Source organism: Hyposmocoma kahamanoa, unplaced genomic scaffold (genome assembly GCF_003589595.1).
Source record: "Hyposmocoma kahamanoa isolate Upper Pololo Valley unplaced genomic scaffold, ASM358959v1 116, whole genome shotgun sequence".
In the NCBI taxonomy this organism is placed as follows: Eukaryota; Metazoa; Arthropoda; class Insecta; order Lepidoptera; family Cosmopterigidae; genus Hyposmocoma; species Hyposmocoma kahamanoa.
Window position 1 is genome coordinate 926,100 of NW_020653391.1, and position 16,768 is coordinate 942,867.

General features: G+C 35.3%; 1 protein-coding gene across 1 annotated transcript in view; it reads left to right on the forward strand.

Annotated features, from left to right (window-relative positions):
• The first annotated feature begins 7,796 nt into the window (after positions 1 to 7,796).
• LOC113239803 (centrosomal protein of 104 kDa) overlaps positions 7,797 to 16,768 on the forward strand; it is a 27,371-nt gene continuing 18,399 nt past the window's right edge. The window contains exons 1-3 of the mRNA XM_026476941.1: positions 7,797 to 8,047; positions 14,814 to 14,972; positions 16,451 to 16,586. Coding sequence (XP_026332726.1) covers positions 8,008 to 8,047; positions 14,814 to 14,972; positions 16,451 to 16,586 — 335 coding nt within the window. The 5' untranslated portion in view covers positions 7,797 to 8,007. The remainder of the gene's footprint in view (positions 8,048 to 14,813; positions 14,973 to 16,450; positions 16,587 to 16,768) is intronic.

Here is a 16,768-nt window from a genome sequence, read left to right on the forward strand (position 1 = left end):
GCCATATAAACTTATTTTTAGATATTTTTACTGCTACTAATAAGTCATCTGAGTGTTTAATTAATAAATAAAATCAAATACATAATTTCTTTTTATATGATGTGATGGAATGACTAACTTTTAGCGCCCAGTTACACGACGCGAAAGCTTCCGCGCGGCCACCGCGCGGGGTGAGCGCGATGCCTTTCGTGTCGAGTAAATGCGCCCTTAGAATTTTAAATTAAATCTTTTCGTAGTAGAATTTTTTTACACACACAAGTCGAATTTCATTTTGAAACGTTTACAGTGCTGTTAACTTTCTAAAACTTATAAATGCATTTACCAAAGATTAAATATGCGTTTTCAAACTGAGAGAAGGAAATTAAAATTGTGAGGGAATGATTTTTTTGGTTGGGACCATAGGTCAATGGTTGGGACCAAGAATTGGTTGGGACATGAATAATATAGGTACATTTTTAAATTTCTTTTCGGGATAGCTTTAATTTCGCAAATAGTAGTTCATGTGACTGTTACATAATGAAAGGCATTAAAATGCGAGTGAGGGTTTATGAAACGGGCCGATAAAAACATCTCACGAGTGTTTTAATGCCTACTCATATACAGTTACACACTGCTTTATCTACACACATATTATAAGCTCTCTGTGATGTGTTCATGAACCGCGTGTTACAACTGGCGAAATGGCAGCGAATAAAAACTTTCTCACGCATGTCACACAACCGTAGTTTTTATTTTTAATTCATAGACAAACTAGAATCGGCCCCAACCTTAGACTATTCTTTTATTTTTTTCCATCCTCTAAGGCCCCAACTATCATATCGTTCGATATGAAGTAACGTGTGATATTGTCAATGTAGTTTGCTATTAACATTTCATTTCGAATAAAACTTCATCTCGATGTTAGAATTGAGATCCAATCAAATTGTTTTGTTTTTCAGAAATTTGAATATAATAATAACATCGAAATCGATGACAATGCTTCATAATAACATCGAAATCGATGTTATTACGAAGCATTTTCGCAGATACGAAATCTGTCCAACAAAACAGTTTACCTTTAAGCTGGTCGTAATTTGCGGTTTTTGAACACATTATAGAGAGTTTATGATATGTGTGTAGAAAAAATATTTTATGTGATCGTATGTTTATAATTTAAAGGTTATTTTTGTTGATTTAAAGCACAAAACGTGTTTGATTATGGAACTTGAGATAGAGTGTTGGAATGATTTTGGGGACATTTTTATATTGTTATTATTTTTATCTATATAGAATAATTAACATTTTACGTAGGTATTAGTAGCAATTGAATTATAATTTGCTATTAAATATTTATTTTACGGCAAAAATGAAATACTTTGTTTTATAGGACAAGAATTTCGGGGATTTTATAAAAATATACACAAATATTATTATCGTACCTATGCTTGGTGCTTTAGTTTATTCCAGCTCAACAAATACTTATATTTTTATACTTTTTTATGTTGTTAACTCCGACAAACAAACTGTTCATATGATGGAAAACAACCATATGTACATTTACACTATTAATTCCTTAAGGAATATCCTTATTTCGGAAGTTGCCGGTTGTGGAACACGCGGTTAGAAATTCAGCTAACCTATAGTAAAACCTAGTAAATAAGCGCTTTAGACTAAATTTTAACAAGCGAGCCTAAAAACAATTGAAGGTCGCGCTTAAACAATTTAAAAAAAGAGGAAAGTAGCTTAGAATAATAACGCATAGAATGATAGTTTCATATCAAACGAACTGTCACAAGTGAGGCAAAAATCAAATTCATGTAGGCTAGTTTTAGTAGTAGGTCAATTTTCGGTTTTAGTGAATATTTATATAAAAATACAAGTTGAAACGCGTTACTTCCTAGTGGAATGTGATCTTAGTATCTATCTATCTATTTTATGTTTGTCTGACGTATTTTTACACTAATTTACCGCACATTTCGTCATTTTTAGGTAAAATTCTGGAGCTGTTCGCGGTGCAAGTTGACCTTGAGCACTGTCACAAAAATGATCACAACTTATATATATTGTTACATATTTTATTTACTTACTAATTTTGAATATTTATATAAGTAAGTAAAGTTACTGTAGCAGCCAGAATCAAGACATATTAGTTGAGTGTTGCGAGGTATTATTTGGTCTAGTTATTGCATTAGAGAATTTGGAATAAAATTTGATTTTGTTTGACTAATTAATAAAACGACTAAAATTATCAGTATAAGTAAAGTTTGTTATCCATTAATTACCAATTCAAATACCTAATACGGCGCTTTAACGACTTTAGATAGATAGATAAATGGTTTATTTATCACAAAACACACATATGCGATACACGTAAACAAACAAAAAAAAATAAAAAAACTAATCCAAAAAAACAATAGTACAAAAAAAGTAACACTACAATAAATACAATATAAGCGTTAAAACAAGATATCATTATTTTTAAATTTTAAAAAACAAAAGATCAAATAACAAAGTACAAACACAGAAATATTATAGGCATTACAATAAAAGCTCGCAACGCATTGCATGTGTGCGCTGCACTATGGGGAACCGCCTAAGAGAGCCATGCCATAAATGGTTTTCTCAAAAGTCTACGGAGATACATGTATTATACCTCATATTAAAGCTAAAAGATCAATCTATACAAATATATATTTATTAAACTTCTGTATGATACTATTTCATGGCATAGAGCAGCCAAATATGCGGAATGAAAAAATGTTTAAAATAATTTTAAATTTGTGATTTGTTCAATATGAATTTACAGTACATAGCAATGGTAATAATACAAGTGTTATACCATATTGGAAAGCTGAAAATTTGTACTTTTTTCTGAAGTACATGTATATAATCTGCTCTCGTAAATATACCCATCAGCTATGTACATCTCGTGATATGCAAATTTTGCTTATCCTTAATATTCAATTAGAGTTTTGACTGTTGCCGAAATTTGCCGATGTTCTATTTTCTGATATTCTATTGTATAAATAGTGTTGTTTCATAGGAAAACTAACTAATTTATATTAGAAGAAAAAAAACTTGCGGTTTCCTTGCGTAACATATATGAATCTATTAAAATGTGAACTTAGCAAATTTTGTTCTTACTACGCCAACTAACTATCTTTCAAAACTTGGAAGTTATAGGTTTATGACATGAAAATGACTCAATCTTCCCACAGTGCGTAATTGCTGCTCAATTAGAGCAACATACACTGATATTCTGCTACGCCCGAGAATAGCAGAAAATAGCGAAACCGCTGCGCGTCACAGTTGAGTGCGTGTTAGAGTATAATTCAAAAGAATTAAATGTTTATAGAATCATATTTATATTTATGGTTAGTACTATTAGTCTGTGTCCACATAGTAATAATAATAACAGAATAATTAGATTGGTGTTAGTGTTAGATTAATAGGAGTTATAAAAATAAATTATTGGTGGAAGGTAGCAATCCATAGACTCAAAGTACTTCGGAATATCAAGTTTTTGTTTGCGTAAAATAGCCTCTTTAATGTGTTTCCTAAAGGTAAACTTAGTATGCACAGATCTTATTGGCGGAGGAATATTATTCCAGCACTTTGTAGTCTGAGGGCGGAAGCTACCCTCAAAAACTACCGTGCGGTGTATACATATAACCCGCCAGAATTGGCCTAGTAGTTCGAGTGTGTGCAGAGTTTGTAAATTGTAACTTATTATACAGATACTCAGGGCTTTTAAATTTCATGATGTCAAACATTAGACAGACAAGGTGAAGCTTTCTTCGAGAGTCCATCCTGAGCATTGACGCATCATTTAGAATGGCTGATATGTGACTTCGTGGAGGGACATTGAAGCAAAATCTGCAGCGAGCCATTTTGCACACCCTACAATAATCGCTGAGTCTTTGCAAGCAGACGAGGCCCATAAACAATGTCGCCATAATTCTAGATAAAACGAGCGACTCACAAACAGCAATCCATACTTTAAAACCTAGCAAGTCTGTTAAGTGTGTTTTGAATAGGTTGCAGTGACTTATAAGATTTTTAACTGGTCACGAACGAGACTAGATGTGCTTTACTAGGTTTTAAGATTTCGAAATCTGTGATAAATTGTACAATTTTGAAGCGCCTGTCATCGCAATGAGCTGACTTACTTTACGAGAGTAGGATTTCGTTTAAATATATTCAAAGCATTATGTCTCGACCTGTGTTGGTCGATCATTTTTAATAACCTGGGTCGATCATGACCCATGCGTAATGTGATCGGGTCAAATGATTCGATCATATGTTCGATCTTTTAGCGGGTAACTCGTCGTTCACCATACTTCCATATGGCGTTTAAAAGTGTCAAATTATACAATTAGCCTATATTGGCTTATTCTTTCCTGCTGATGGGTAATGTGTATAAAGTTAAATGCATCATTAATAAACAATACTTAGGACACTAAAATTTCTTTCTAGGTAAAGGTATAACACCTAGCATTCAAAATTGCTAATTTATTATTCATTAATATTTTAATATTAGCTAGTGTACTTATAAATAATCAACACATACCGAAAATCAGATTAAACTTACTAACTTGGTAACAAAATTACCATGTAATGGACACTACGCCACGGAGCAATTAGATTGATAGACTCACTGATCCGTTGATCCGTTAACCCGTCGACCCGGTAACTCATTGATCGATTGCTTGACTTTTTCGTGCGATCAAAAGAAGGTTCTATCGAACGAATGCTCTGTCGAACAAATGTTCGACCCAAACGAAAAGTGAGAAGGCCAACCATAGATTTAGTATATAGGTACCCATAAATCTATGAGGCCAACCACGTCGTGAGTGGGGACTTCACGTGAGAATGAACCAGACAACAATAATATTATCAGTTTCAGACTGAGTGTTATGTCAATTGTTGAATAATCTCTAAAATTATAGAGATAAAGTCGAATATATATTATATATATTGCACGCATGACCCATGAAATTCTTAAATTATCGGGTTGTTTAGAAATTAGTAATCCGGGTTATCGGGCCACAGGTGCTGTTGGAATCATTTTGATTCGATCGATCACGATCGACACATCTAATTTTGTCCCTTACTAGGCTTTGCTCTGGAATAGCAGATTTGTCTATATTTATGATTATGCTTTTCCTACCTTTCAATCCGTAACATAGCTGTGCTGCTTCACGGTAGAAATACTTAGGTAACGCGATGGTACTTACCCAGGCAGGTGCTGCACTGTTAAAAACCTGTCATTAACTACTTTTCCTATAAAATTCTATTCTGTTTGCAAAACAGCCCTTTTTTACGTGACATACTTCGATGAGTTCGACCATCTGACATGAGTTAGCACTTAAGTCACTTTTTTAATTAAAATAGTTTCTTTGTATGATTGTAAATATATTACATACGTATACAATATCTATATTAATAGCAGTAGAGCTTGTGAAAGAGTTCGTCCAGGGAAGTGTTGCCACCTTATCTATTTATGCCACCAAGCAGTAATGTCAGCATTACCGTGTTCTGGTTTTGAGGGGTAGGTGCTGGTGAAATTACAGGCACATGGGACTTATCAAGTTATGTCTCAGGGTGACGGGCGCAGTGGCAGTGCGCCTCAGATCTTTGCGATTTTGACAGCTGAGTGGCACTGCAACTGTTATGGACAGGTGCACGACTTGTTCGTCCCGTCACTTGATGTTATATACAAAAAAAACCTACATTATATTCAAATTCGAATTCGAAAATTATCTTTATTTCATAGGTAAGCAAATTATACTAAAATATCTTAATTAAATTCTACTGCTCATTCGTAAGGCAGAGTTCCCTGAGAAGAATGAGCAAGAAACTCTAGGAGTTGCTCTTTTAAATATACATTTGATTACATTTAACATTTACAATATTTATTTCAAGCATCGAAGATTGAGACTACCTAAAAAAGCTAAACGGGTCACTACCACGGATTCTTGTCATCCAGAAGCTATAAAATAACCTTAAACTTAACTATAAAGTTTTTGTTTCACTATAGTCTCAAACCTCGTAAATGGCAAATTTTGAATATCCACCGCAATCTATTATAAAAGCTTTTCATTGCCCGTTAAATGAATTTGGAACTTTGTGAAGACGATTGTCAAGAATAGTTTGTTTATTTTTATTAGCATTAGAATAATACTTTCATTAACTGTAACTAAAACAGATATAAATAGATATTGTTTGACATTTTATATAAGCTAAGTTATGTTTTAAAAGTTGTACCTACAAATTACATGCCTTGACATGCTAAATGTTGCATGATATGACATATGAGTTAGGGAAAAATGGCGACTTAAAAATTTTCACATAATTGACGAGTTTCAAAAATGACCTGTTGACGAAAATGGCGTATTAATGATAATGGCGAGTGGTTCCCTAATTCTGTAAATAGGCTGGTTATAAACTTGTAAGTTAAAACTACATAGAAGAAATGAAAATCGATATTTATGTTTCACCATAATTATTTTGTTTTGTTATTTAATAGTAATATCTACCCACCTATAGATGGCGTCACATTATGTACGTAGGGATGTAGACGTGGTAGAACATTCTATGATGTTCGCGCAAGCTGCGCGAACATATTGATTTTTCGTGTCTGCGCACATCCGTTTACCAGTTACGATACGACTACGATACGCCGTTTCTTATATAACTATATGATTATGTTTGTACTTCCCTATTGTAGTGTAGTTTCTGTAAGTAATTTTTTTATACAGTTTCAGGAATATAATGCTGCCAAAGGAGGCAAAACCAATGCTATTTATGGTATTTTAAGTTTCGAAAGTATTACAATATTTAAAATATGAAAGATGACGAAATGCACAATGATCTAATATATCTGACTTCGATAGCATCCTATTTCATCCTAATGTGTTATTTAAAATTAATTACACAATTAAATTTTTTTTAAGTGCTCAAAAGTTTTAAGATTATTTACTGTCAATTTCTATATTACGTGTCCACCGCAAATCAATAAGTATACATCATTGGTGTATAAGGCGATATCGAGAAATAGAAACGTAATGTAAATTAATTTGTTTGACAGACGGTGACAACTGCGCTCCGATTGGCCAGCCCGAATACGAAACAATTGACGGGTGTCGTCAGTTGTTTCTCTTCAAATCGACCAGTTTAACTTGGGCTTTGCTATAATGGACGAAAATTGAAAAAATTACATATTTAATATTTTATTACCGATGAAATGTGATTTCGTTTGTTTTGTAATTAGATGTTTTGCTGTTTTTCCCACACCACCGAATGGAACAGCCTCCCATTGTTAGAGATATTATATTTATTACAAGAAATACAGCATAATTTTGGAATATACGGAGACGTAAACACAGATCAGTTGTTATATTTAAAAGTGATATAAGGCCCATTTGCCTAATAAGTTGCCAGTTATGGGTGGCCCTTATTTCGTGTCTATTTCTGATTACATGCTCTATGTAAGAAGAGGAAACTTCTTTCAGGAAAGAGGTTTAAAATTATAACTTTTTATGCTTAAAAATCGGAGAGTTACAAAATGTCACGTAATATACATAATTTGCTTCATGTAGTTCATATTATTTTTATGATTTTCATGCGATAAAAACTTTTGAGATTGTGAATTATGCAACGGGTCTGAGGATCGTTTCGACCGCGTCGTACAGTTGTAAACAATCACTTCCAACCCCTTCCTTTTCGCAGCAAACTTCACTCACTTCGCACTCGATCAGTCTCTTTCCCAATTCATTAGAATAATTTATTAAAAGAGGGTATTTTTTCAACCCCCCACCTCGCTTTTTATGTGATTTATTTACAAGGATGTAATCGCTGTGTTAAAAGTAAAAAAAATACCAAAAAAAAGGAAAATTATTTTAACGAAAAAAAAATTTCTTTCATTTGCAAAATCCAGATTTTTATTTGTCGTTAGGTGTTCTAGATAAGCAAAAAAAATGGGGATTTGTGAAAATGTGATTTTGATAATCGATAGGTAGTTCAAGAATGCCGAAGAGAATCTCTTTCCATGTCGTTTACGCAACAAGTAAGTAATTTAATTTTTGTTTTAATTCCTGATATTTTTCGTTGTTATGAAAGTTTCTTTTATAACAAAAATATACGAATTATAATACATTATATACAAGTAATTTGAATAGTAAATTTAGGATCTATTAAAATTAATATTTACTGCCACGTAGCAAATATGGCGAACGATAAAATGAAAATGTACATTTTTCCTAATAGCTTTGTACAATAATTATAAAATTTTGTTACATAATGTTTTAAACAAAGAATACAGTACCCTAAAGTTGCTTAATATATGTACATGAAAAGAAAAATAATTGAATTTTTTAACCTAGGCAGTGGTATAAAAGTTTCAAGGAAGGCCGCGCCCTGGAATGACTAAGCTTACCTATTTTTGAAAATGTTAAATATTGAAATTGCTTTAAAATAATTGTTTTTTAGTTAGTATTTCGTCGTAAATGACGAAAATCATAATCAAATTAATGAGTATTCAAGAACACAGTTATTGATTTTTTGCAAGATATTTCACAACAATTATAATTTATAAGAAACATTGTGAGAAAATTTGTATTTGGGAGAATCAAATGTTTTTGTAGAACTATGACGTCCCATAACTGCCTTAACTCATTCACTGTCAATGGTTGACAAAATGGTGGCCCTTATATCCAATAAGACATATTGACACTGAATTTGAGGAAATTTGTGTACTTTAACAATATTTTACACTCCTTCGAAAAGAATCGTATGCCCAAATTCACAATTCTAAAGGGGAACGCTTTAATGTAGCGAACCTCGTGATATTAGATTATTTTTCATGCTACTACGTAAAAGGAAAGCGATTTATAAAAAAATGTAGTCTACACTAACAGTAGAGCTCCCTGTGAAAGAATTCGTCAAGGGTGGTACTGCCACCTTGCCTATTTCTGCCGTCAAGCAGTAATGTCAGCATTACTGTGTTCCGGTTTTGAATGTTAAGGGTGCTGATGAAATTACAGGTACATGGGACTTATCAATTCAATATCAGGGTGACGGTCGCAGTGGCGTTGTCCTACATATCTCCAATTTAAAGTGGCATTGCAACTGTTATGGATAGGCTTATAGTTCATCATCAGGCGCACTACTTGTTCGTCCCGTCACTAGATATTATAAAAAAAGAGCCTATTGTTGTGTTCGATGTATTATTTAATGCTAAATATCCTAAATGCATCAGAGTTTTTGTGAGTGAAATGGAACGGGTCAAGATGAAATGATGAACTGTGAAGACCTTCCTAACTCTGGGACAATATAGATTGAATTAAGGGTGTGTGCTATCCTCAACACCGTCATAACTCTACAACGTTAAAATAGTTATAAGAGAGAGAGAAGCACTTTAATTTGGATGGATTTGTTATTCAATAATGCCTCAGCAACTAAGTGGAATCCGTTCATCAATTTGTGATGGTAAAGTATTATAATACAGACATGGAATACCTAATAATAAAAATGTTAAATCCGGAACGCGGTCAAATGCGAGGGGAACAGCTAGTCTGTTGCGCAGATGTCGTTGGTCATAAATCTAGGAACGCACGCATCTACCTAGATGCCCTTTATTGATTGGCTCCAGTGCGTCTGACAAAACTGTCTGTGGAATATGTTTATATTTTGCCGTACACATGCACATAATGCATTCTTCAGTAATGAAATCTACTGGACCTCTATGTTATAGATTTATTTATGATCGAATGTTTGTACAAAAGTAGTGCATGTTTTATTTTTTATTAATATATGTACTCACGCCTTTAGATTCCCATTGGGGTAGGCAGAGGTTATCGATAGCCACTTAGCACGATCCTTACAAACCTCTCTTGTTTCACTTACATTCATCATTCTTTTCATACACTCTTCTCTTTCGTATTTTTAAGAACACGTAAGTTTTTTGTGGCCGTCTCTTCCAATGATTCCTTCTACGTTAGCTCTATGTATTTCTTTCCTTAATCTAGATTCATTCAACCGCTCCATGTGCCCAAACCACCTCAGCAGTAGTGCATGTCTTTGTAATTGATAGATTCAGTCGTTACTTTGCGGAAAACCTTATTAATAACAATGGACGTAAATTACTTTGCTACTCCGCGAATCTAGTGAAGGTTAATCATTGTCATCATCAACCCGTTTATATGTCTCACTGTTGGGCACGGGTCTTCTCTCAGGTGAGGGTTTTAGGCCATAGTCCGCTACGCTGGCCCAATGCGTTTTAGGGACTTCACTTTATTTTTCATTTTGATTTGATTCCACCATCTAAGTCGGGACATCAGTATTTGAATATCCTACTGGATCCACTAGTGGAACCAAGAGTGGAACCAACGGTCCGAAAGGGACTTCACACGTTTTCCGAGGATTGTGAACCGTCTTCAACGTGCAGGTTTCATTGCGATGTTTTCCTTCACCGAAAAGCTCGTGGTAAATTTTAAATTAAATTTCGCTCATTAATTATGAAAAACTCAGTGGTGCGATTCCGGATTCGAACCATGGCTTTAAGTTCGTTTTTCCACCTTCCCTTCACATAAATTTTATACAATCTCAAACACCACCAAGAATAATGTATCCGTTACGTGTTTCGTCTCTATACGCGGCACCCACGGGAGTTGTAGATTGTTCGACACCCGGCCAAAGAAATTTTAATTTTATTTGATTTGCCGGCGGAAAACTAACAGTATGAAAAAAATTCATCATAATGGTCGACAGATCCGGCCGCGAAAGCGTTCCGGTCGAGGAAATTTTAATAATGTACGAGTTCATGTGAACCCAAACGCGCGGCGACGCGTCGCGATGCGGGGCCAAACGGTATGACAAACAGGCGGACCAGGTGCGGGGCTGACCCGAGACGAACACAGTGCGGGCGCGGGCGCGGGCGTGCGAGTCGTTTTCCATTGGTTTCTATGCCACCGTCCACACAGAGCGGTAGCAATGGGCGCGGTCCGGGAGCGGGGCTTTAGCGGGCTTGGACGATTTTTTAGCAACTTTTGAGCGTGTTTTGATTTGGTCCCAACAGCAATTCGATTGAACTTTCTTTTTCTTTGCTTCTTCAACGCTAATAAATGTAGAAAATTTTTTGATCGTTATCCGACGGCGATATGGTTTGTTCTTTTAAAATCTGTGTTGAAAACGAAATGAAACGTGGCCGCATTTTGTGTCACACTGGCCGCTATTCCGCTGCGAACTATGATTGGGACTGCTGTGTGGCACGCCCCTTTTCCCGCTGTACCGCGTCGGTGTGGCCTGACTTTAAGCCTAGCGCTCCTCCTACCGCAAAATGGCGGCTATTTGGTTTCGCAAATTAGAAAAGCATTCAGTTTAAATACAAGTTTTTATAAATAAAAATTATTACTTTGCATTGCTAAATAAATACCCTCCGTACTACCAACAAAAACATCTCAAATAAAATGCAGTAATACACCGCAAATCCTGCACTTAAAAAGCACTAATGAAATTTTTGGTGTACTTGGATAAATATGATAAAATTCCGTTTGAGTGGTTCTAACGTTTACCATGAAATTACTCCTTATAGTATAGTTTATAAACATTTATATTCAGGGTAAACTTAAAAAACGCTACTTACGGTATGTTTTCAATAAATAAACACCGAAATCACCAGCCCAAACAATAACACACACGATTGTCGTGACGTATTTTGGAAGTTGTTTATTTTTTAAATGACAGACCCAGCCATTAAAAACTTTATGGTTTGCTAGAGTAGTTACCGAAATAGCAATTAATATTACTTCTTTTACATGCTATAACTTCGATATCCGATAAATCGGTATAAAATCATCACCGGCACCTCTAGGTGTGGTATGCGTCTACGGCTGCATGTATCGCGTGAGCGGCTAAGACGATTTGACTTTCTCTAGGTTCGCGGAGAGTAAATTAATATACATTATTTTTATTAACGTCGGTTTGTAGTACTTACTTATATGGTCGTTTATGATAGCGATGAATAGCAGTTACTTAATCGTTGTGAAATGGTTCCAGTTACGAATAATGCCATCCAATGCACATCCTGAGTACATACCTGGCGCCAAGCAGTAATGTTAGTACTATCTAGCGGGTTCCGGTTTTGAAGGTTAAGGGTGCTGGTGAAATTGCAGGTACATGGGACTTGTCAACTTCTGTCTCAGGGTTTTAACGCTCTGAGCGGTACTGCAGCTGTTACCACCAGGAGCACGACTTGTTCGTCCCATCTCTTGATCTTATTAATAATCTCAGTACAGAGCACTAAAAAAACCAACCTCAAAAGTGCGTGGTATTACGTCTATTTGCTAAGTTTTATTGAAATATCCTTAAATTCGCCACTACACAGGACTTGACACTGGAGATAATAAAAATCGGTTCTCACTACTCAAAGAATATTGAGAGAAAAACGCCTTGAATTGGATATAGCAAAATCAACCATTAAAATAATTGCTCCTTAAGAAAATTTAGGCGCTATTTATAAAAATGAATCTTCATGCGTGTACAGCCACCCTTAGAGGTAGGTGATTTCTTTCAAAATGAAAGAAATTTCATTTCCAATAAAAAAAGAATAATTTCATTTCCAATAAAAAAAGAATCATGAAAATCGGTTCACAAATACCGGAGTTATCGCGTAACATACACACAAAAAAACATACAGTCGAGTTGAGAACCTCCTCCTTTTTTGAAGTCGGTTAAAAAAACATTACTTTGAAATAGAAACCTGTTATTATTTGACTATGGATACCTTATAATATAGTAATACGTTTCATCTCAAATGCGCCAGAAGTTGAGAGGAGCATCTAGTCTATTGCGCACATGTCAACGCTCATAAATCTAGGTACGCACGAAGCTACCTAGTTGCCCTTTATTGATTGGCTCCAGTGCGCCTGACAAAACTGTCTATGCAATATTTATTTCTATTGATGTGTATGTTATGCACCTTTCGCGTGCTGTAATTATCTTTATTTCATTGACATAAGGGTCATAACATACGTGTTTGTTTAGTATCGTAATGGTTTTTACACAAAAAGAATTAGTGTATAGTGTACTCGGGTATTTAGTTGTGTGGAATAGAGATGAATTGCGCGTCGTGTCACCGAAGCTACCCGTTTGCACCGAACAACGCGCACCTCAACAAACATACCTGATGCGCTGCAGAATACAGTGATCTGCGATCTGCCAGTACACCTTGCCCATAGACTGCATATGTAGAATGTTTGGCGGATTGCCTTGAACAAGGTTGTCTTTTTTTTATAACGTACAGACACAACATAGTCCCGCATTAGGGAAACCCTGTGTCGCGGATGCCATGGACATACACATAGATAATCACAAATTACACACAAACTACCGCGAGAAATAAATGTAGGCCATACAAATATTTCTCCCGGTCCGGGAATCGAACCTGGGACCTCTGCGTGACAGTCCGGCGAGGTAACTGTTCGGCCACGAAGGCAGTTAAAACTTCTACTTAAATCAGTTTTGACTTCTACATTACAACGTAAATTCCCACTTAAATTTTATAAAATCGATTGTCTCAAACTTTGATTGTGTATTTATTTATTTATTCATTTGTATTAGTAGACACGTTATATTTAAAATATTACACGCACCCAGTAAGGGTATAACAAATGATTAGTTTTATAAACTAAAATTGAAATGAATAATACAATTTGAATAAAATAATAAAAATTAAAAATACAATTTGAATATAAGACTTAAAATTATTAATAATACAATTTGAATACAAGAATTAAAATTAATAATACAATTTGTTGAATGCAAGTTAATGGTTTACATAACGGAAGCAATATATTACTATGAATATTACTTAAAAGTATCTTCAAAATACTCATTAACTGAGTAATAGCATTTCTGATTTAGTAATTAATAATTTGAGCTTATTACAAAATGTGGAGTTTCTTATTTTCTATTGTTTTTAATGTGTCAAGTAATTTGTTATATATTTTTAATGCATTCTGGTATGGAAGGGTAAGGGTGCTGGTGAAATTACAGGCACATGGGACTTGTCAACTTATGTCTCAGGATGACGGGCGCAGTGGCAGTGCCCCTCAGATCTTTGCGAATTGAAGCTCTGAGTGGCACTGCAACTGTTAAGGACAGGCGTGTAGTTTACCACCAGGCGGACGACTTGTTCGTCCCGTCACTTGATATTATAAAAAAAATGTCTAACTTGAGCAGTGGTATCGCTTCGGTAGCGACGAAAATTCCTTCATAGAGTCACAAGCACCTTAATAGTACCTCAACCCTTTTTGCATGTTTTCATCATCTGTTGATGACGATAATGCTTCGCATCCTGCGCATCCGTAGGGCTACTGTGGTGGTCAACAGAGAAGACCTGTTAGTTGGTCTTAGTATGTTTTGTTCTGTACCTTGAGCTAGGTTTTTTCCTTTTTCTTTTTTTTATTTATTTTGGTACAAACAGTCATTGCAATATGAATTAATACAGAAATTTGAACTATACTATAGACAACATGTACTAAAAAGGCTCAAATATATAAGTAGAATATAAAATAAAAGCGTTTTTGAACCAAAAGCGAATGGTTAACCATATGGGTGCTTAGACAAATTACTACTTAGAACTAGAGAAGATTAAAACAAAACTAATTAACTGGGATGTAAACCGGCTTCAGGTTTCATAGACAGTAAATAATTTGTTGTGGATGCTTACCTTAAATCTGTTCAATGAGATACCAAACATATCCGTGGTACAAAATGTATTATTATATAAAGATAACATAAAAAAATTTTATTTTACGTTGTTTTTGTTTTAGGCGAAGACTCCTCGTATCCAGCATGCGAGCTGAATGCTCAAGGACCGGCGGCGCGGGGCTGGCGCAGCTCGGGTGCTCCACCCCACGAGCTTTTGCTACGGTTGACCACCCTCACAAGTGTACACAAACTGCAGTTGTTAGCCCACCATCAGCTTATACGTGAGTACTGTCATTATTATTAACCGCCTAAAAAAAAAGAGGAAGTTTTCAATTCGACTGTATGTTTTTGTGTAATATATTAAGCGGTTAATTATTTGAAGAAAATGTTCTTCTTCTAAGCCCCTTTTGCACACTGCATCCGGTTTGTATCCGTTCCGAATCCGAAACATACAAATCTAAAAAACTCGGACCCATTTCGGATACACTTAGAGATTAAATGGTCCCTGTGACATTTCGGAACGTCATTTCTCGGATTAACTAGAGGATGAATCCGCGTTCCGCGCACTTTTGCATTGACCGGTTTCAATAAAACTTGGCAAATAAATGTAATTCCAATAAAAAAGCCGATAAGCAAGTTTTGAAGTCGTTTTTTAAATAAAAACTTTATTGATATAAAGATCGAACAAAGGCAAAGGAAAATTTCTTCAACCCGACTGAGCTCGAACGAGCGACTGTTGTCTCAACGTGGCTACCACTCTGCTAACAAACGGATCGATTTCTCTATGCGCTTGTTGCGGATCTTTGTATTGGTTTGAAATCTATGTTTCTATGAAAACTTATGAAGGGTTCTTCAATCAGCTGTAGTTTGTACAGAAGCTGTAGTTAGTAGTGCGAGTGCTATAGATGTGAAAGCTAAGGAATAAGCTGTGAAATTACTTACAGCGTGTTATGTTTAGAGTTGTAATCATACAGCAAATACCGGTACAACAATTATGATTGTGATTACAAAATCGAACACACAGAAGGTTATTCAAAAATCTCTCACTAGATGCCACTAACGGCGACGAATGTCGAAAGTCAGTACAAAGATCTATAACAAAAAGCACATAGGAGAATTTCGACGACTCGGACCCGTGGCCCCGATGCAGCATGAGCGGGTTTCAAGTCCCACCTGGTCGATGAAAGCTTTTCTTGGTTCTCGAACTTTCTATACAATAACAAAATTAGTGGAGTAATTTAACAAAAAAATCTAAATAAATAAAATTACATGTAATCTTATAGATATCAGAGTTTCAACTAAGTAGTTACCATGGCATTATCTACTGGTGATTACAACTACTGCTACTACATGTACGAGTAATACGACTTTTAGTGTTATTATTACCGGTAACGCAACTACTAATGCCACAACTAGTTGTGATATAACTACTGATAATACAACTACTGATAATCCGATTGCTAATACTAGAACTACTGGTTCTACAACTACAGATAAACGGCGAATATAATAGATTTACTATCACAGTATTTGTTCGATAGTGTATAGCTGTTATTTCGAGGAATACCAATATTGTCCGTCTTTAGAAACGACGTTTGCCTTGTTACGTATTTTTCTCAATGGAAAAAGATTTTCGCGCTTATCTACGTAGGTGGAAAAAGTATAATTAAGTGGTTATTTATAGAATAGTTTGAACCACTAATTTGAACGTTTTAGTACGCATCTGGGTTATAGTCTAAAACAAAAACTTTCATTATAGCGGAGTCAGTAGAAGTCCTGGTATCTGGAGGGTTGGTCTCCGAAGGCGCTGCCACACCTTGCGGGGCGACGTATACAAGCGTAGGCCGCGTGACCCTGGCCAATCCTGCGCCTCAAGCCAGGACAAGAGAGTTAAGGTATTCAGGGTTATTTGATTCCCCTTAGTCCTATAAGAACAAAAAACTGGTGCTACACTTACTGGTACTCCGACTACTAGTTCTACAACAACCGGTATTACCACCATAGGCATTGCCTTAGTGTATAGGAGTTACACTACTTGTCCTTTATTGTACTATGGTACTGCAGTCTATTACGATAA